Genomic DNA, 22,362 nt, shown 5'->3' with positions numbered 1-22,362 from the left:
CATCTAGAAATGGCTGTCATTGCAAACTTGCCGTTACATGTTTTCGGAAGCTTCGTTGTCGGGGTAGAGTTTTTTACCCACCGTATTCGGAGTGTTAATACCCCGTACATACACTACCGATCATAAGTTTAAGGACACCCCCAAAAAACCATGCACATATGTTTTGTTCAATGATCTCTCATTTTACGTTCAATTTTCGATCTCCAACGGTTATTTGAATGGCATGAATGGTATAGCATAAGTGTTCTAGTACTACTTTTATTTCAAAATTTGGCCAACTCAATTCTGAGAAAATCAGTCACGATTCTTCAGAGTAAATTTTAAAAATATTGTAACTTTGGGAGAGCTTTTAGCACACAAAACTTGCAAATTATATTGAACAATTTGCCTACGAGGAAAGTTCAATTCAATACCTTTCAAATGATCTAAAGAGAACGAAAATTGGACGTAACATGACAGAGATATGAACATAACACATTTGTCATGTTTTTTTGGGGGTGTCCTTAAACTTATGATCGGGAGTGTACTATGGCTTATATCATGTAATATAGGCTGTCTTGCAATGAGCACTCATACATGGATTTTCAGTGAAAACTAGATGTATGAGTGCTCATTGCAAGACAGCCTATATTACATGATATAAGCCATAGTCTGTACGGGGTATAATAGTAAGTTCAGACTACAGAGTTATAACATGTTATAGCGCTATTTTGATGGTGGTTTCTGTGTTGCAATTATTTGACAACCGTTATAACATGTTATAACTCTCCAGTCTGTACAGCGTTTAAGGGTTGTTCTTGCTCCTCGGTAGTTTGTCAAACGATGCGATGAGATTTCTTCGACGAGTATCGATTTTGAGTATTTGGTCAGACAGATCGGGTTTTTCTACCACATCAACCAGATAAGCATTCGATCGTCGTAAGTGTAAGGTTGCAACAGGTTCCTTTCACGTTCACAGTTGGTAAGGGTCGAACGAAGGTTATTAAACTTAGATGATTTAAATGTCTCCGAGTTCCAGTTATTGTTGTTTTGTTGACAGCAGCTTTTCCGCTTCGCATGAAGGTGCACCTTCAAATGTTGCTGTGATGTAAAAAGTGAGAAAGCAAATGACAGCGATCTTGGGCACTGAGCAATGTGAGTTACTCGAGGTGCCTCAAAAGCAACTCTGAAATTGCTCATGATTAGGAGCTGTCTTGCCCCTTGAGTAAAAGTGAAAAAGTGTACCACTTCCTATAAGCCTTTTTACTAGAAACTAAACGATCGATTCAACCTCTGGTGGTGAATAGGAGAACGTCAAAAAGAGTGTTGTGAGCATAAATTTTTGCCTTGAGACTTAGGAAGCGGAACACTTTTTTACTTTTCCTGATAAATTGATTCATCTGAGATGCTGCAAAACTTAATCTACAGTTGAAAAATTTAATTCTGTAACGTTTTTGAAAAGATCCTGTTGGTGTTCAGGAATATTTTTGTTGAAAAAAATTGGAAAATTAGAAAAGTGCCTTAGTGGTTATGATCTTCCGGATTTCTTGTTTGTTAATAGTTAAGGTGCAAATCAGTTCAGATTTGTGGAAAATCGTACAATAAGACAATTACCGATGGAAATTGGCAAGATTTTGAATGAAAAATGCTGTTATTTGCGTTGGGGAAAATACTTATTCTGATGTAAACAAAAGGTTTGGTTGACGTTTCTTCTCGAACTCGCGTTGCGCACTCTACATTGGTGGTGCATTAAAAAGGCGTATGTCTCACGGCAAACATTGCTGCTCATAATACTTTTTTTTTACATTCTTCTATTCACCACCAGAGGCTGAATCGAAATATATATTAAAAAGGCGTATTGTAAGACCTTTGTTTCAGTATTTCATCTTACCATAGGCCATTGTTTGAACATTGCTTCGTACACCCATCATCTTTTGCACGAGCCCTGTTCCCACTTGTTTGGCTGCCAAATTCCATTTCCGTTTGAAATCCTTCAGGTCAATTGCAGTTCCACCCTTTTTCTTCAATATGTGCTTCACAATTGACCAGTATTCTTCAATTGGCCTTAAATCCGGAGTATTGGCCGGATTCAGTTCCTTGGGAACCACTGTGACGCCATTTTCACTGTACCACTGTTTGATGGAATTTGAGTAGTGGCAGCTGGCCAAGTCCGGTCAGAATAGACAATCCACCTTATGCTACTCCAGAAAAGGCAGTAGTCTCTACCGTAGGCACTTCTTCTGGTAAATTTGCTGGTTCATGGTCCCAGATGTAACGAAAGTTTCGCTTTTCAGCCCACAACTGCAGATTTCTTGCCAGACAAGGCACTTTTTGGAGAATTTCGATTTCTTTTTGATAAGACCGGGATTTTCGTTTCGAGCGTGCAGCATCGAATCGCGACGTGCTTGCTCCGGTGAAACCATGATGGAAACAAATGAATTTTTCTTGACAACCAATGCCTACTGTGATTCTATACACTCTTAGCTTGATTCAGTGACATTTTGAAAAAAATTACTCAAAAAATGCCTAAATGGCAGCGTTTTTAATGTGTCCGGATTTGTCCGTGTTCAATCTTTATATAAAATACAACATCGATTTAGAACGTGATTGCCTACAACTTTGCCTCAGTCGTCATTTCGGTTAAATCAGCAGTTCTCGTGCTATGATTTATTGAAAAATATCGAATACGCCATTTTGGAAGGTTAGGCGGGAGTCAAAATGGCACAAATTTGATATGGTGCCCATGGCGAACAATGATGCTCACGGAATTCTGAGGGGTAAATAAGCTATTTCGCTATTTGCCGTGGATTTGCAACTACGAAATATATGGTCGCCAATGGACATAAAGTTCTGGAGAAAAATCCTGAAATCCACTTTCATTTTGCCATTCCGAGAGCTAACGTTAAATCCCATCATTAGCGAAATCACCATTTTCACCGGTGTGTACAATTCAATCTCCGTCAAGTGGAAATGTTCACGCTTCAAGTTCTCTAGTAGGTGTGTACCGCCGCTTCGGAGCAAAATGGTTAAACCATTAGATTTGGAATTCCATCAAGCAATTACCGGATGACGGGCGCACGTCACTCCATGTATTTTCAACGTGTCTATGAGATAACATCCTCGTGAGGAAAAGTTCAGGAATCTGGCCTTCCTTCGAGAAGGAATTCGCAAAAGTTAACGTGTTGCTATTGTGTGACACGCGCTGTGAAGGTGTAATTGAAAACCAAGAGGACAACAATTTTCGCAATATCAAATCGTTCACAAAGGAAGTGTATAATATTCCTCTTTCAGCTCGAGATTTGAAAGCGTCTTTGGTTTGGCTTTCACAGTCTTCCGCCAATTCCTTTCACACCCGGCTTCAGTAATGACGCCACACGGACGAGAAAAGATTTCTAATCCTTGTTGAGCAACACTTGACCTTTTTCTTCGAAATGGGATTTTTGTGGAAATGCTGCTAGGGAGATTTATAACACCCATCGTCACCGCCGGCGTGAACAAGAAATAGCCCATGGTGGAAAACCATCTGCCATAGATCCTCATCATTTCGGCACGGCATCATCACCATGACTAAGCAAAGACTCCTCATCCGGGCAGCCATTATGTTGTGTTTGTCCTATCCGCTAAAATCGAAATAAAGAAGCGAAACATATCGGCTATAATGTGGTGCAAAGTTCGGTCCGGAAAGGCTCATGGAAAATTATTTTAATTCGTTTACTGTTGCTCGGCAAACAAAGCGCCAAGAGAAATGGGGGTAAAATGCCCCTGGCGAGCAATATACGCACAGCTGTTAAGTGTTTGATGGCAAAAAATTGCTATCATACGAAATTAATAAAATTGAAACACACTTTTTGGTAATAAACCACGCAAAAATAGTTATTTCATGAAACAGCTGGTATTTCTGAATACTACAAAAATTGAAGATTTGATTGATGCAAGTTGATAGATTTAACCTTCATCTTTTGGTTCAGTAGTGTGGTAAGCATAACCATCAGGCGTGAACCTTTGAGAATCAATAGAAAAAGAACATAGATAAAGCCTAAATGTATGCTCCCCTAACATGAAATCAGTAGAAGTATTTAGCCCCGCAGCGTTACGAAAGCTGGTTTTTGTTAGCCTTTTCAATTCCAATAATTTAATCAAGCGAATCAATATCTAGCTAATAGTCTAATCCAACAAATAGATGCCATTACACTTAACTAACGATTCACATGATGGATTAAACGGTGATCTTCCTTAGCATAGACATTTCACCCTCATCTCCCCTACCTATTGTAGCTCTGCTTGCCTCTTCTGATGCTGCATTTGATGAGCGAAAATTATGCAAATGAGATTCATCAGAAAGTTGGTTTGGCCTCGGGTTTCCCGAGCGCAAGTGGAAAGTTTAAGCTGGATCAAAACTATACGGCAAGCAGCGGTATTCTAAACAGGTTTTTCTGTCGTTCGAGTTTCCGGCTCACCCCCACAACGTAGTTCTTGTTGTGCTCCTGCTGAGACGCTGCTTCATTTTTTTTTGTGCGAGAAGAGAAAAGTTGAATTTTAAATTAAATTATTAATTCATACCGGAGATTTGCCTCGATTTTTGGCACGTTTACAAAACATCGGACGTGCTATGATTGTGTATTACAGTTTAGCCTTGAGTTGGTTGATCCTATTGGAAGGTGCCTTCCAAGTTGGTCAATTACATTTACAGAATATATTGCAGCTAATAGGCAATGAAGTCAAAGCGATTCAGTCAAGTTTTTACCAGTCACAGTTAATTGGTGGAATTACGACGGCGTGACGCCACACTCTAGCTAAAATACCTCCCCATTTGTGAAAAAATAATCCAGGTCCTGTCTACGTTTAAAACAGACGAGAGCGACATACCTATGCTCAACCACTTATCATCGTTCAAATCGAACGACAACAAGTTGTGGAACTACGATATCCTGTATCTATACACCACAGATTGATATTACAACCACCGATTGCGCCTATTTCCCTTCTCAACGAGTTCGGATAAATACATCATTGGATGTAGGTTGAAAAGCCATATCATTTGAAACGGCAGATACCATAGGGACCTGTCCTGTATGTAGATTCATTGATTTTCCTTTCTCCTACATGGGCGTGCTACCATGCAGATATGTAGGTATGTAGGCATCTCGGGTGAATCACGGGCATGTAACCAAAGTTGTCCTACATCCGTCGTCGTCTGGTTTGTGCAGGGCATGGCATACTGAAAGGATTGTTGCATTACGTAACACGGAACGCTCCCGAATACAGTTACTGGTGTTGGTGTGTTGTATATACCTTCAGAGGCGCAGCGAAAAAATAGTGCGCCAGTGAGTGTGCAGCAAATAACATGCTTCAGCAGATTTTCATTTCTCTTTTCACAGCCTCCATCAAGTGCCAACGCTTTCGATGGTTTTGCCGAGAAAGCCATCAGTCACCACTTTCAATACAACTTGAAGAGATCTGTGGAAGAGGGATTAGTCGAAGAAGACGGGTGACTTTTTGCTAGCAGAAGAAGGTAGGGGAGATGGAGTAAAATTCCCATGCTAAGGAAGATCTCCGTTTAATGGACATTTAAGTGTAATGCAATCTAAATGGTGTCCTAGGCTATTGGCAAGATATTACCATTAACAAAAATTGCTAAATACTGCGAGGTAAAATGCGCATACTGATTTCATACCAGGGAAGCATACATTTAGGCTTTATCTATGTTTTTACTCTATTGAATTTCAAAGATTAACGCCTGATGGTTATGCTTTCCACACTACAATTCACGGAAGGCATTAAACCACACTTAGAGTAACAAATAGTAATGTTGAAAATAACTACTATTTTCCTAATAAACATAAAAGTAGACTTTCGAGGCGATGGATGAAGGATGTACCTAACAACTTGCATCAATCAAATCGTTAATTTTGGTAGTGTTAAGAGATACCAGCTATTTCAAGAAATCACATTTCTTGCGTGTTTTTCTGTCAAAATTATGTTTCAATTTTATAAAATTCAAATTACTTTCATTGACCAGATTTTTGTTTCCATTCACATAGTACGTTTAAAGTTCAACGTATGCCAGCAATGTTTCGCCATCATATCAACTAATAACTGAGATATAAGGGGCACATTTGACCCCCATTTCCCCATACATGGGTGGCGTCTTGAGATGTCTTACTTTACTTACACGACTGCTTCCGACTGACGGGAGTTGTCTCGCGTTCTTTCTGATGGGGGGAGTTGTGCTCATTTCCCTCATCGTTTTCCGATGAACAGACAGAACGTGAGAGCCATACATATCTGTTTGGGAAATGAACTTGGACGCTTTCAACCGGAAACACAGGTGCCATGCATGGGAAGATTCGGCAATGAATATTCATCATCGATCAGGGAATTGAGACCTTTGAATTTAAATGATTTATTCTGATGAAGTGAACGCACATGCCTGACGGAACGAATAGTCTAAAATTTAAATATCTGCGGAATAATGCAAATAGCGTTAGCAAAGGTCAGTTGTACTGCAAATCACATTTCAGTGCGGTACGGTGCCTGTCAGAATAGCAGGACTAGCTGAGCAGATGCCGTCATCACTTTGTATCTTATCATTGTTAACCATTTTCTATATTTTTTAGGTTTTATATGCAAACCGAAATTTGAATATGAAACTCCGCCGCCAGTTAACAAATAATGCTCATGCTCATAGTTTGTCATACAAGTGTATCCGCGGCATTAGTGTGATAATTTATTAGCTAGAGAATGGTCTAAACAGGGTAGTTTAGCGAATTTCATAATAGCTCAGGAAGTATTTAAGAGTTCAGTATACCTTTTAAAACTTTTGGGTTGACTTAAGAACTTACTGGAAGTTTTGGGATCACTGTTTCCAAATTCATCCAGCATTTTACGAGCGCTCATGGCATCCACAATCTGGTTGAGTTTCTGGTACGGAACATATGATTTGATGTTTGACTTGTGTCGTTTGACATGTAAACGGTCAAATTTGATCGTTTATATTGCGCGTTTCACACCAAATTGGACTAATAAGCGCGTTTTCACTTATTAAAAAGTGTGATAAAACTGCAAGCTTACGTCTAATCGTCTTGGTGTCTTCGGTGCACTTATTCCTTATGATGCAAGCAATAAGTGCTCCGACGACATCAAAACGATTTGACGGAAACGTGCACTTTTATCACACTTTTTGCATTTTTGGGACTGTCCAGTTTCAGATGCAATCAGCAATAAGTCAAACGACATAACCCAAACATCAAATCGAATGTTCCCTACCAGATTGTGGCGGCCATCAGCGCTCGTAAAATGCTGGATATGAAAGGTTCATGGACATTTATGAACTTTGGAGGAGGATACAGATGTTCTAAGATCTTGGACGATTTAAGAGAACGTGTAAACATAATAATTATGAAACTTGAAAGAAGTTGAACCATTACCAGAAGTTTGGACCATTATAGAAGTTGTGAAAATTTTCATGAAGTAAACATAAAGAAACGTTGTGGATGTTTGAGAGGAAATGGAGCAATTGTCTCGCCCTAAAAGATTCTAGATTCATAGTGTCATAACTATGTTCTGTTCACCGTTCAGCTGCAGTGGAGTCGCTTCTACACCAACCTCGGTAACACCTTCAAGCAGTTCAGGTTTATTTGTCGCCCATTTTCGAAGGTGAAAACCAGCACTCTCCAAAATCTCGATGATCTGTTGACGTAGCATGCTAGCTTCTTGCAAACTGTTTGCGCCAGTCATCAAATCATCCACATACCTATCCTTGATGAGCCGATTGACCGCTTCTGGATAGATGTCTTTGTATTCCTTCGCCACATGTGCAATTCCTTCCATCGCTAGGTACGCCGCGCATGCAGTACCGTATGTCACGGTCAGCAGTCGATAATGTCCGATAGGATCGTTGACATTAAATCGCCATACCACTCTCAGGTAGTTGATGTCCAGCCAGTGGACTAATACCTGTCTGTACATCTTTGTTATATCGCCAACAAAGACTAGAATGGACGACCAACAAGTCTGGATTGATGTTGGGTCCAACATCCAAAGCCTGTTAGAGCGAAATGTCAGTTGATGAAGGGCAAGATCCGTCAAACACCACTAGCAATTTAGTCGTGAGACTATCTTCTTTTAACACTGCATGATGGGGGAGATAAAATCACTCATTCCCCACATCGACTTCCACGTGTTGGATGCGTTCCATATGACCTAGCTTAATATATTCTGCCATGAAATGCTTGTAGCGCTTCTCGAAGTCTTCATCCCGTTCAAATTTTCGCTCCATTGCACGGAGACGACGTACAGCCGCCGTTAAGGATTCACCGATTTCTTCCTTTTTCTCGTTGAAAGGTAGCCGTACCACAAAACGACCATCTTCGCTTCGCTGATGAGTTTCCTCGAAGTATTCGTTGCTCTTTAGGGGTGAATGATTTCGCCGTTCACAGCTCTTTCGATATCGATTTCACTGCAGCGACTGACAGCTGGTTGTTCACTGTTCGCCTTGCCGCCCAGCCTGCCGGAAATGATCCAGCCGAAAGTCGAGTTCTGAGCCACGGGTTGATTGTTGATATCCATGACTTGTCCATCACGAATCACCGTAAGAAATACATCAGCACCCAGAATGACAACAATGGGTCCTGATTAGTGGAAGAGAGGGTCTGCAAGATTAAGTTCATACAAATACTTCAGTTGAGTTTCGCCTAGCTCCAAGCGCGGCAAGGGCGCTGTTAGCCGTCCAAGAATGTAAGCATCAGTGGTTAGGACCACCGACTCACTGAACCGCGACGAGATGAACAGGTGAACGACCCCTTTTGTCGTTCCTGCTGCTTGCTGCGAGAGACCAGTGACGACTAGTCTCGCATTTCGCCGTGGAATCGCCAGTTGCATCGCAAAGTCTTGCCTGATCAACGACACTTGCGACCCTGAATCAGTGAGCACTCGAGCTTCGTGGAGCAATCCGTTCTTGCCTCTGATTCTCACCACTGCTGTTGGTAGCATGGTGATCGAAACCATGCAAAACGGCTTGGGGACATCCACCAGTGCGCTAGTGCAGGTTACGACCTTGTTGATACTGCTATCCGTGCCGTTTTTACTCGCTGTAGAAGAATTGCCTTCACTCACCTGCTGTGCTGCTTGCATCGATTGGCACAATAGTGTATGGTGCCGTTGTTTACACTCCTTGTGTTTGCACACTGGGGCAGTTACGAGCTGCATGTCCGCCCTTCATTCAATTGAAGCAAAGATGCTCCCTGGAAACGAACTCTCTTCGTGCTGGAACTTCCATGTTCCGAAAAGCTTCACAGTTGTAGATGGAATAATCCCTCACTGGAAAGCTCTGGAATGACTTCTCCTTCGCAGACGTTGCCTTCACAAGATCCTTCTTTACTCGATCAGCTCCGAAGGATTTCTTCACGAACGCCGAAAACGTTTCGAGAGCATCGCATCTTTTCTGGAGAAACTTGCGAAAAACGTTGAAGCTTGGATTTTCAATCGAAATAACCTTCTGTGCCCATAACGATCGTGTTTGCTTATAGAGCTTCTCCAAAAGCAAATGGATTAGCCACGGATCCCTGGACTCGTACTTCTCTCCCAACGCTTTCAGCTGCCTCACTATTTCGTCTGATGTCGAAACCAGCTTCGATAATCCTGTTGCAGCATTGCTTATATTCGAATGGTCGCAGAATTTCCGCACGAGAGAATACACGATATATTTCTTCAGCTTCATCCACGCAGGTTCGTAGTTCGCATCGGAGATAGGGAAAGCGCTCACGAGACTTTTTGGTTCTCCGTCGAGATACGTCAGCAGGTACTGCAATTAAAAAGCGCTGCCGATGTCCTCTCGGTTGTGAATTCCTGTTTCGAACTGATCCTTAAATCACAGACAAACAGACATAATACGTTCATTGAACAAGCATTTAACGGACAATTTAAGTTGTTCATTGAACAAGCATTTAACGGACAATTTGAAAGTATCGTAGTTGGTAGTACCGCCACCTGTGGCACGCATAGTCAATTCCCTTGCGTTTGACGTTTAAACACTACCCATCTGTTCAGCGTAGTGCCCACCACAGTGTACTCAACAGATGGCGGTACTGTTTTAGCGACGATGTTTTATAGCGAGCAACATTCAATGTGTTATGTCTGTTTGTCTGTGCTTAAATGCTCTCCATTCCTTCCTGTCGCCACGAAAAACTGGGATAGTGAAAACCGGTAGGCGCAAATTTGTGTTCGGATCACGGTTGAGTGGCTGCGAGTTCGTCGCTGACGATGGTCCGGCTTGGGAGTGGCGTTGCTGGACAGCTAACTCTCCGAGGTTCGTTGAAACTGTAGCTTGTGCCTTCAGGAAACGTTCCTGCGACTCCACAAGGGACTTGATAGCTTGCCTGAAGTCATCCGGCATCACTGGCCGGGTCTCTTGATTCCTCCAGAATGGTTGCATACACTGTTTTCGCTTGGTAGTACATCTGCTCGAACTCCATCCGGTTGTTGAAGGTGGTTGGCAGCGCTTCCACATCGCAATTCATCTCGATTTCGGTTTGAACTTCCTCAAACGCTTCACGAGTTTCCCGCAACTTCTCCAATCGCTCCGTGTGTTCAGCCTGATGGGGCTACCGTAGCCGAATGTTTTTTTGAAGCCGCGTGTTCCCACTTCAATTTAGCGAACAAATTGTTTCGTTTTCTCACTGCCGTTTCCATCGCGTCGATTTTCGGAAATATCCGGGAAAGAAGGACCAAATTGTAGGCGAGGTTGAAATTGTCGCGGGATGAAATAAAGTATCTCGCAAATACCAAAAAAAAAAACGGACTTTATTATAATATAACTTTCTCTATTTTTAGGTTCACAACTCGTGTGTTCTTGTTTTGATGGTTGAGTAGAGAATGAAGAAAAATGGTGGCTGCTCGCTTCCGCCAGCCGGGTGATGGATTTCTCTTGACAGCTGAAAGTTTTCTTGCGCTGGGGGTGCGCAAATGGTGCAAACGGTGTAAACGATAATACCGAACAATACGTTAACTGAAAATTCAACTGGACTTTACGTTAGAATTCTATAATGAAAAGTAATGAAAAAGCCACAAAAGAGCGATCCATCACTGCCACTGGAAGAAACAGATCGAATGCATATTAGACTGATGCAAAATTTGACTTTTTCGCTCCACAGTGCTTAAATGGTTTCAAATCGGGTCCTGATTAGCCTCCCAAAGTTACAACTCATTTGGTAAGAAACAGACTTCGCACAAGCCCTTTGAAGTTTACTTGTAAATTACTATGGGAAATCTCAACTTTTTGTTCATTGCCTTCTAGTCTTTTTCCATATTGAGCTGCGAAACAGTTCGATAGCCAATCTTATAGATTTGCTGAAGATCATTTCTATGTAAAACGAGACAGGAAAAAGTTATTAATTATTTAAGAGATTGATAAACTTATGACATGATCAAGCAGCTGCTCTGTAGGCAACACTGTATTTTGCAGTGTGACATAGTAGCCATGATTTTGGTGTCCTATTCAACGCCCCAGAAACACCAATGTTGCCTGCTGATCAGTTAATTGAGCATGATCATAAGACATCAGCGCATTGAACCATTGATAACTTTCGATCCTTGCATTTAATCAAAAAATGGTCTCCAGCAAAGTTGTAGCTGGTAAAATTTCCAACAAGCACAGTGGCAAGTTTTTGAAGTAGACCGATATGGTGAATTATTAGATAGACATGAACAAAAATCTTGGTTTTACCATAGTAATTTCCATACAAACTTCAAATGGTTTGTGCCATCTCAGTTTCTCACCAAATGGGTTCAAATTTTGAGAGGTTAGTCAGGATCCGGTTTGGAATCGTTTAAGTATTGTGGAGCGAAAATTTCAAATTTTGCATCACTCTAATGCATATGGATGTTGCTAACCCATTTTTCTCATTTTCTATAAAATGCAAGATATTTCCTTATTAGAGATTTGTATAGATTTTTCTCCTTTAGCTTACTTAAATCTTTGGTTTTTATTAGTTAGGTAGGTTCCGATTCAACACATTGTAGTTTCATTTTTATACCTATGATCTTGACTTTTTTACCTAGGGGATGAGTACTTAAGGGGGTTAGATTTTGATAAGTTCTTTAGTGGGAATGACACTGATGAAGGCTGCACATTGTAGTCGAAATACGTATCTGTCATGGATACAAAAATTAATTAAGTGGAATTAAATGGAAGATAAACCCTTTTGCTGTTTTAAGATATGTCCGTTTGAAAAGTTATGCTTGTTTTGGCAAATAGTATTGACACATTTTTGTCATTTTGGATATACTCAGACTAAAAGATTTTTTTAGCTTCCAGACAGTGATTTTTCAAGACTGTAATACTCCGGAACCAGTGGACCAATTCCAAAAAAGCTTCTATGGGACCATGATACCTTTCATTTGAGTCCAATTTGATTGAGTGGTTCCCGATAAACACGCCTCTCTAATTTTGTCACACACACAGAAATTTTTCGATCTCGTCGAGCACTAAAAGCACTTTCAACGTTTCAACACAATTTTTTCTTCTTTTAGGCTTTTTACGCTTTTTTTGCGAACGTCAACGGCTGTCAACTTAGTGATCAAGATGCACTTCCACAATTATTAATGGAGAGCTTTCTAAGCCAACCAATGCATGGATTACCCAGACAACCAGAATGCACGTATATTCAAAGTTGTTTTCGTGATATACAAACATATATACAAACAAACAAGTCGTATAGAATGCAAAGAAATGGCTTATACGTACAAAAGTGGAGGCCATATACGTGCATATTTTCGTTTAATTTTAAACGAGTTGATTTAACATCATATGCAATTTGATCTGTAATAACAAATCCATTTTGAAAAGTCTTACGATGTAATCCGATTAAATTTGTGATACAGTACGACGGAAAAATGAGTCATCGCATATAAGTCGGAAATTTGCATTCTATACGATTTAACTTAAACATAATGCGAGGTATGCCATTCTAATATGCGATTTTGACTTAAACTGTAGCAATTTACGATACTGTCTGTACATTGTTATACGACTTCTGGTTGTCTGGGTAGTATATTGTGTGGCAAGCACAATTACACTCTTATGCCCAGGGAGGTCGAGAAAATGCTCAAAAGATTTCCTCTACCGGACTGGGAATCGAACCCGCTGTCTGCGGCTTGGTAATGCCTAGCTTTTAGCGACTAGGCCATCTGAGACACAAACTACTATCAAAACATTCCAGAACCAACTACTAGGGCCGTTGTATTAAAATAAACTGTATTTCCTGTTACTAGACCACTATGTATCCAGCATTTTACGATCCAAGTCAAAGGACACAACCCAAACGTCAAATCATATGTTCCCTACCAAAAACTCAGCCAGATTGTGGCGGCCATAAGCGCTCGTAAAATGCTGGATAGCTATATTTTATGATCTAATTTTACAGAATCAACTAAAACTCGACATTCAAATGCTCTGCGATCTTGTCGAAAAAAGTCACTATCTAAAATGATTCGTCCACAAGATACAAAACAGAGCAGGTTTAAAATATGTTTTTCATTCACACAATTAACTGAGCAACTTTGCCGAAGACATCAAACGGCTACAACGACATCCCGAGGAGTTATAAATTTACTCCAGAATGATTGCTCTCGTCTGATCTACATGGCATTGCTGTTACAGAAATACACAAGGAAATGTTCGGTTTTTCCCGCACTTTCTGCACCATATTATTCCCATACAGCAAATGACAAAAAGTTGCGGCAACTTACAGCATAAGCTAAAGAGCAAGTATGCGAACAGACCTAATTCTATACTGAGAAACAAGGTTGCAAATACTCATTTCAGAAAAAATAAATGTTTTGCGGGATTATGAAATCTATGATCCAATTTTTCATTTGTAAGATAAGAGAAAAGGTTGCAAAATATGTGTTTGACAACCTGCCAATTTCCCTTCCTGAGAGTCACAATCAGCTATTTTAGCAATGTTCACTCACTCACTAAGCGATCATAAAATCACTGATCGTGACTCTTAGAAAGCAAACTTGAACCATGTTTTATGTGAAAGGAGCATTTGCAGCCTTGCTGATAAAACTAATTTTGCTGGATTGTACGCTACAAGAATGTACTTAAATAAACTCTGTAATAGAGACGTAGCGGCCATTTGAATGAATGAATATTTAACTTCGTCTCTGCCGTGGAATTCACATACCCATGGAGTGACCATCCAAGCATCAGATGGTAGAAAAAGATTTTCCGAAATTAAATATAGATGACTTTTTTCCCGATCACAACGTTTCCCACACCAGGGAATTGCGGATTGGATATTTACGCTCATTTGGAATCACACGGTCCTAAATCAACCCCCGTTCTCCGATTCGCAAACACCGGCAAGGTCGGTACCATCATGCTGCATATCATAGGTATATGTAGTGTACCCGCTCCTCCCACAACAACTATCGGTACGTACAGCGACAGACGACGGATATATATGAAAACCGTTTCAATGACTTGTTGAGAAATATATGTATTATTCATGGTGTTTTCCTCTCCATTTGACTGAATGAACGACATTTGTCACCGTGTGAACCAACCTACAGCAGAGGTCTTTTTTTAGTTGGCGTTTTATCGATAATCAGCTTTAACGATTCCCAAAAAAAAAACTCAATTAATCCGTGTCGCATGTATTGGACAGTGATTGACGTGTGAATGTTCGCAATGACTTGTGTAATTATTTGGTGATAGCTTCTGAAAATCGAAAACGTTGTGGCTTGATCGTTTTATAACTTGTTTGTATAGTGTGCGGCTGGAAAGCATCCTGTCGGCTTACCGCTTTAATTTTTAGCTCCAATAAAGTTATACCTTTGAAGTGAAACCTAATTTTCGTTTCAATTACCCTCGACCTTTTCGCAGGCGGTTTTTCTGTTCTCCTCATGTTCGCCATTACAGTCAATTCTCCCTTACTCGATATTGAAGGGAGCATCGAATTTGGAAATCAAATCAAAAAGGCAAGCGGAAATTTCCATCGAGTCGGAGCACTAGTACAGGATAACGAAGAATTGACTGTGATTTGCTCGTTGAATCGTTGATGCAAGAGAACGGAAAATTTCCACTTACTTGGATGAAAGAACTGAGCCCACACTCGCACAGAATATCCGAGCCAAATCAAAACCTACATTATTTTCTTTGGAACCTAATCACGAAGCACCCACTCCTTCGGAAGACCGAAAATCAAAGATGGCATCACCAGCCATGATTCTTTTCATCCCAACTGTTATGTACCTTCCTAATTTTATTGACACAAAAAAAAAGCAACTCTCTGTTTGTTTTCATCTTTCTTTCGCAAAGGTCCACAGCAAAATCACTTTTCCAACGCACTGTTGCTCACTTACATACCTAACCTCAACGTTGTTTGCACTCGCACTTTAATTTTCACATCAAACGACCACCAACCATTCTGGTACCTTTTATCACCACCCGAAAACCACCCACCCACTCACTCACTCACTAACCCCACTCACCCAGTCTCATTGTTCGCTTGCGGCACGTGCGCGGGCACTAAAACAAACTAATTATTTATCTTGGAAATTCGCTGTCGGAAATGCTACCCAAACATTAAAACAAAAACCGTCTCCTCCTCCTCAAATCCAACGCGTATTAATCTAATTTCTCAAACGTCTACTCTTCTTCTATTGTTTCACCGTAATCGCCCATGGCTACGACGACGACAACAACAAAAACAACAACAACAGAACTTCCCTGCCGGTTCCTATGTTTTCTCGCAGTGACTTCAACATCTGGTCTGTGCTGAAAAATTGCATCGGTAAGGAGCTAAGCAAAATCACCATGCCAGTCGTCTTCAACGAGCCGCTGAGGTGAGTATCGAGTTTCTTATGAATTTACTCTTTTTCATTAGCTACAGGGCTGGTAGCAGGTCGCTTTTTAGTTATTTGGTCACTATTGTCAAGTCAGTCACTAAAAAGTTACTTTTTTCATCAAAAAGTCACTATAGTCACTATTCCTTAAAATTTAGTCACTAAAGTCACTTTTTTACGACCAATGTTGAGAGTAAAGAATTTTACTTTAAAAACTTAGAGTAAAGTCTGATAAGAAGAGTTGCGAACATATGGAAACGTTAACTGTTGACGGAATTTAATATTTTGATTTTTTTTTTATCTTGTGATTGGCATAGCTCTATCATAAAATTTTCAGAAATTTGGAAAAAAAGTTCTACACCCAATATTCTGGAAATTTTACATTGAGATCTTGAAAGATTTCAATGCCTACGCTGCAAAAAAAGTAACGTAAAATTCACCTGAAAAGAAACGTAGATATTTTCCATCGAACTTTTCAGGTGAATAATACGTGTATTGGGGGAGAGATTACATTTGAGTGATTCACATAGAAATCAATTGATTTTCACGAAAATTTTATCGGACTTTCCGATGTTGGCATCACTTAAAACTTACGGGAATTAGCAAGTAAATGTTACTGGATTTTGAAGTAATGATAAAGTGAATTGGTGATAGACTAAAGACATATATTTCAATTTATTTGAGTCATCAAATGATTGCATTCTAGGAAAAAAATACTAATTTACATGATCTCGAAGTTGAAGTACATTAACCTTATAGTAGCACCACAGGAGTGGAACTTCGGATCAGAAAGTGGCTCCACTTGTCATTTACTTGTCTTTGCATCTTCTGCCTGCAGCATCCTATGATAGTGTGCGTACACATAGAAAGCCCGTGTGGAACGCTACCAAAATACATCGCTTGTTGAGTAGAAAAACGAAGCACATTTTGATTCACCGATTTGTTTGCACTTCCCCTTCTGTTCTGTGGTAGCACCCTTATAGTTCGTCAATTGTTGATTCTTAAGGCCGGCGCACAATAGATACGTTTTCAGGTTTTTTGACAGTTAGCCCATGCATTATCTGTCAAAAAACCCGAAAACGTATCTATTGTGCGCCGGCCTTTAGCATTTTTAATTTATAAATGAGTTTTAATTTATAAAAATTATAAAACTTACGCTAGAAAACATGAAGAATCCTGGTAATTCCATCTCGTTCAACAACGACGAAAGCGCACTTTCTTCTATCGCCATTTTTGAATTACGAATACGACAAGCAATTCAAGATAGAGCTGGAATTAGGGCGTAACAGTTTTTGTAAACATTGACTTCTTTCGATGATGTCTTGAAAGTCAAGACTCGCCCACACTAATCAACATCACCATCAGGTAGGGTAAGACTTCCCCTACCCGTCGGTAATGTTGGTTTGCGTGGGCGTGCCTTGAATTTCTAGAAATCATCGAGAGAAGTCATTGTTAATAAAAGCTGTTACGCCCTTATTCCAGCTCTATCTAGAATTGTTCATACCATGAAATCACGAAAAGCTTACTTGAATTTCACTTAACCTTCACCAGCATGACGTATCGACTGGTCCAGTGAATCCAGTGGAATTCATTACCATGTCATTGCATTTTATGTGCGGCAAGTGAACCTTATTGAATTCCTATTTTAAAGAGGTTACCTGAATGTTCAATGTAAAAAAAATGTTGCGATAGAATGGGAGTTCTTTCAGCAGTAATTACTAACCCACGGTTGGGTGGTAATCAGCTTACCATTTATCTCATATATTTTACAACAAAGTTCTTTGTTAGTTTTAATTCCTAGCCTGCAAGTTCAACTAGTAAGTAATATATTTTAGTAATAGCAAAATACTGTTATAGTGCTGATTGTTGAAAAGTGATAAGCTATTGTTATTTTTCATCCCAGTTTCTCCCATCATTCCGTTTGACGGTTCGCGCTTCCCGGATCAACCGCTGGGTGTAGTGAGTCGAGTGTTAGGTACCGTTTGCGGTATTCAGTACGAGGGGCTGTTGCGGCGAACATTCTCTCCCCCGTGTCACCATAACTTCCGGTTGGGCGTCACCAGAATTTGTCACGTCCAGCACAGCCAATTTTGTAGCAGGTCTCTTTAATGTCCCTCCTGATGTCTGCACTTCCGCTCGACGAGTCACTCCATCCTTTCCCGGAATCGTTCGAATTACTCGTCCTCGTAACCACCGATTCCTAACGTTCTCGTCAGCCACGAGCACAAGATCTCCTTCCTTGATCGGTTGTACGTCCCGAAACCACTTTGTCCGTCGAATGATGGTTGGTAGGTATTCTATCACCCACCGGCGCCAAAAGTTGTCCAAAGTGTGCTTCACCATGTTCCAACTATTCCTCAACGCCATTCCTGCATCCGTCGGGAACTTCTCCGGTTCTCGCACACCATTTGAGCTCAGGAGCAAAAAATGATTGGGAGTCGGCAGTTTCATGGTCGGCAGTTTCTAGAGGAACGAATGTAAGTGGTCTGGAATTGACCATACTTTCGGCTTCTGCCAATGGTACCGTAGCGAAAGACTCGTCATCCAGCTTGCGCACTACCGGAACCGATCCTAATGCTGATTTAACGGCGTGAACCATTCTTTCCCAACAGCCCCCCATGTGAGGAGCAGCTGGAGGGTTGAATCTCCACTGTGTGTGGGCGTTCGTAAAAGTGCTGCCCAGTTCAGTATTAATCTTGTTGATTTCATCCATGAGCTCCCTGCTTGCTCCCACAAAATTCGAACCATTGTCGGAGTAAATTATCAGAGGGGAGCCCCGTCGTGCTATGAATCTCCTTATTGCCTTCTTGCACGCATCGGTAGACAGACTGGCAACTACCTCCAGGTGAATGGCCCTAATAGTTAGGCAGGTAAACAGGCAGACCCATCGTTTCACCGCGCTTCTTCCAACTTTTACCAAATATGGGCCGAAGAGATCTACGCCCACATAGGTGAAGGGACGTACAAAGGGTTCCAATCGTACCGCTGGTAGTGGCCCCATTTTCGGTGTAACGGGTATCGCTTTGTGTATGCGGCACCACATACAGCGTTTCCTGGCTAATCGTATCTCCACTCGCAGCCGAGGCACATAAAACTTCTGACGCAGCTCGTTGACTATGGTTTCGTCATTTGCGTGACCATATTTCCGGTGATAGTAATCCAATAACAACGCCGTAATGCGATGGTTTCTAGGTAGGATGATGGGAAACTTCGTATCGTAAGATAGAACCTGCGCTGACTGTCTACTCGTAACACTCCGTACTCGTCAGCGAATGGACACAGCTTCACAAGATGGCTTGATGTTCCTAATTGCATTCCAAGTGTATTACTTCCTTCTCGATTCTTCTTAGAGATCGTTACTTCGTCCGGAAATGCCTCAGATTGCGCACTTGACCACAACGTTCTTTCTGCCTTCTGCAAATCCACACTGCTAATCCCAACAGTATCTGTTGATCTACTTTTGGCTAGATGCAGACTATCAACGAAATGGTGAACATATGCTGTAGAGCGCAACAGTCGTTCGAACTTCGAAAATCTATTAGGATCTATCACCGGTTGTCTGAGTAGATGACTGCACACGAACGCCTCCCGCAATTCCTTGTCACTTTCATCTGTGCCTTCTTCTGGAACCTTCGTCCATTCTGTTTCAACGTTGTATAGGATGTCAGGTCCCTGAAACCAGCGACTGTCAACATTGCAAGCGGGACCTTTTCCCCACTTGGTGGCCTCGTCAGCCACATTCACCTTAGTTGAAATCCACTGCCATTCGTCAACGCTCGCCAGGTCCAGTATTTCGTTGACCCGGAAGGCAACGAACTGGCGATATCGTCGAACATCCGATTTGATCCACGAACAGACGGTTGACGAGTCACTCCAAAAGCAAGTTTTCTGTATATTCAACGAATTATTATACTCAATAGTCCTCCGCAAGCGAGCTGCCAGTAAAGCTGCCATCAATTCCAGACGTGGTATCGAAAGTCCTCGAAGTGGTGCCACTTTCGTCTTCGACGACACTAAAGCGACTCTGATCTGACCGTTGTCTATTATACGGAAGTATCCAACCGCTGCAAAGGCCTGTTCGCTAGCGTCCACAAACACGTGAAGTTCAAGAGATTTGAAGCTGTCTGGATTGTAGTTCGGAAAATAGCAACGAGGAATACGCAGTCCTTCAATCTTCTTGAGTACCGCTATCCAATCTATCCAGGCGATCCAATCTATATGGCGATCTCCATTGGAATCCTGTCGTCCCAATTTGTGTCCGTCCGCCATACCTCTTGAATTAGGATTTTTCCGTGGATTACAAATGATGCCACCAATCCTAAAGGGTCAAAAATACTCATAACGAGTCGCAACATCTCCCGTTTTGTGGGAATCGTAGTACCGTCCACCAGGTCTCTCACTTTCTCACAAAACTGCAACGAGAATATGAAGCGATGCGATTCCGGAGGCAAGCGGAAAAGGACTACTGGGTGCTTCGCGACGAAGTTCAGGAAGTGCAACAAGAAGTCAACTTGGTACGCGACGAAGGGCAACCGTTGGTAAGTGAGTGCATTCCATCGCCAGTAGGGCTCTCAAATATTAGAACCGAAAACTCTCGTGTATATAGCTTGTCAGGGAACAACCAGCATCCTAGTCCTCCTTATCCACCCCCTCCCTCACTTTTGGAAAATGAAATTTCACCTAGTAGACAACGGGAGAAATTCGGGGTGTCAGGGGTTCCACAAATTCACCCGCAGTTGGTTCCAAATCGGGATTTTGTATCAAATAACGCATTCGGAAATTTCGGCCCATTTCAACAGCAGTTAGCAGCTAGACAAGTAGTTACCAAGGAGCTGCCAGTGTTCACTGGGGATCCAGTAGATTGGCCGCTCCTTTCCTTTTAAGGTCCATTAAATTGTTCCTTTTTAGGTCCATGAAATTGTATTGTATTTTTTCCATACTAATATTCCGGTAATACAAAAACACAAATTCCAGGTCCAGGTCTTAGAATAAAAATTTAAAGAACTCTAAAATTTATTCCTAATTTGTTTTATGTCCGTGATCCAAGGGGTAAGTCACTCAGCACATTGTGCCGGAATTATATTCTACACAGCTTGGGCACATCCATCGGCACATTTTCGGCATACCTTCGGCACAATCTCGTAGGCATTAGATTGTTGTAAATAAAATGGGAGCACTGCTGGACAACTGTCATTGAAGTTGTTCAGAACATTACGTGCTATTTGACTGTATGTTCAGGAACATCTTCTAATTGAACTCAGACCAACAGTTCACTTATAGATCTAAATACGGAATGTAGGTTCTAGAGTGAACTCAAGAGGAAGAGGCAGTTAATCAGACCTCATTAATACCCTTAATTCAAATAATGCTGCAACTCACATAAAACAAACTAAAGAAGTCTATTCATTACCCTCTATAGTCGGTCTCCAACAATACTCCCCACCGGTTCCAACTCTTTCCAGCCGAAAGGCTAGGTTTCTGGTCTGCCTTTGAGGGTATTATAAAACACTGGACTTTTATTACCCAATGGATCATAAAACACCGAAATTTTGCACATTCGCCACTTCCCGCGTCATCCTCAATCCGATTTATCCTTGCGATTTCAAACCAAAACATTCAAGGTGTCAGAAATACCGGATTGCCGGGATGGATATTTTACAAACAATCGTAGTTTGCTCTATGACCGGCACAATCAGCATACTTGCGGCACACTGACAATAAAGATGACCCAAAGTTGGTGTGCGGAATAACCTACCCTTTGCCGTGATCATTCCATCTGGGCCATAATAATGAGATTTTTTTTTCTTAAACTGCGATCTAGAAAAGTTGTCTAGATCCCAGAGTTATGATTCTTTTTCTATGTTTGAGGTATTACAGAAGATTCTAATCTTGGGAGGAATGGAGCAAAGTAAAAAGACGACCGGTTCGTTATAGCGGCTACAAAGAAGATAAGGATCTTTTATTAATATACTCATGGCTAACTTAGATCTATATACATTTAATTCTAGACTGCAGTTCTTCATGTTGTTAAATGCATCGCTTCATATATATCCTAGATCTTCAAAAAATGCTGTCCTAAAATTGTAAAAATCGGTACTTTGTCTAAAATCGGTACTTTGAACATTTTCTCTGTGCCTCAATTTCGCGATCTAATAACAAATTCGTGATCTGCAGAGTGAGGAAATGGAGGCTAGAATTGGACCGAGCTCTCGCTTACTCAATTCACATTTTTTTTAAACAAATTTATGTGATCCTTTAATCATTTGTTTTATTTTAAAAAAGCATGAAAAATACCAGAATAACGAAACAATATCTTTTCGATCAATAAATGTCACTATTGGTCAGTTTTTAATTGTTTAAAGGTCACTATTTGGTCACTTTTTTCGTAATTTTAGTCACTAAAGTCACTATTGCCAGTTCACAGAAATCTTAGCATTCATTGATTTTTCAGAAACAAGAAGAAGACACAACCACAGCTGTCATACATTCCAAACACTGATACAAAAACATATTATTAAATGAATTGTAGACTCC

At 41.0% G+C, this 22,362-nt stretch overlaps 2 protein-coding genes across 7 annotated transcripts in view; both read left to right on the top strand.

The window, feature by feature from the left end:
• Positions 1 to 22,362, top strand: part of LOC135706961 (oxysterol-binding protein-related protein 2) — a 48,977-nt gene that overhangs the window by 22,417 nt on the left and 4,198 nt on the right. For all 6 annotated transcript variants that reach the window (XM_065228698.1, XM_065228662.1, XM_065228688.1 and 3 more), the window contains one exon: positions 15,706 to 15,828. In XM_065228698.1, the coding sequence (XP_065084770.1) occupies positions 15,725 to 15,828 (104 nt within the window). In that variant the 5' untranslated portion in view covers positions 15,706 to 15,724. The remainder of the gene's footprint in view (positions 1 to 15,705; positions 15,829 to 22,362) is intronic.
• The window catches only part of bisc (biscotti), a 76,872-nt gene continuing 66,308 nt past the window's right edge, over positions 11,799 to 22,362 (top strand). The window contains exon 1 of the mRNA XM_065228785.1: positions 11,799 to 11,813. The gene's annotated coding sequence lies outside the window, so the exon portion shown is untranslated. The remainder of the gene's footprint in view (positions 11,814 to 22,362) is intronic.

The sequence above is a fragment of the Ochlerotatus camptorhynchus genome, unplaced genomic scaffold (assembly GCF_037179485.1).
Source record: "Ochlerotatus camptorhynchus isolate MF236.1 unplaced genomic scaffold, CSIRO-AGI_Acam_v1.1 ptg000023l, whole genome shotgun sequence".
In the NCBI taxonomy this organism is placed as follows: domain Eukaryota; kingdom Metazoa; phylum Arthropoda; class Insecta; order Diptera; family Culicidae; genus Ochlerotatus; species Ochlerotatus camptorhynchus.
This window is presented reverse-complemented; position numbering and strand designations above follow the sequence as displayed.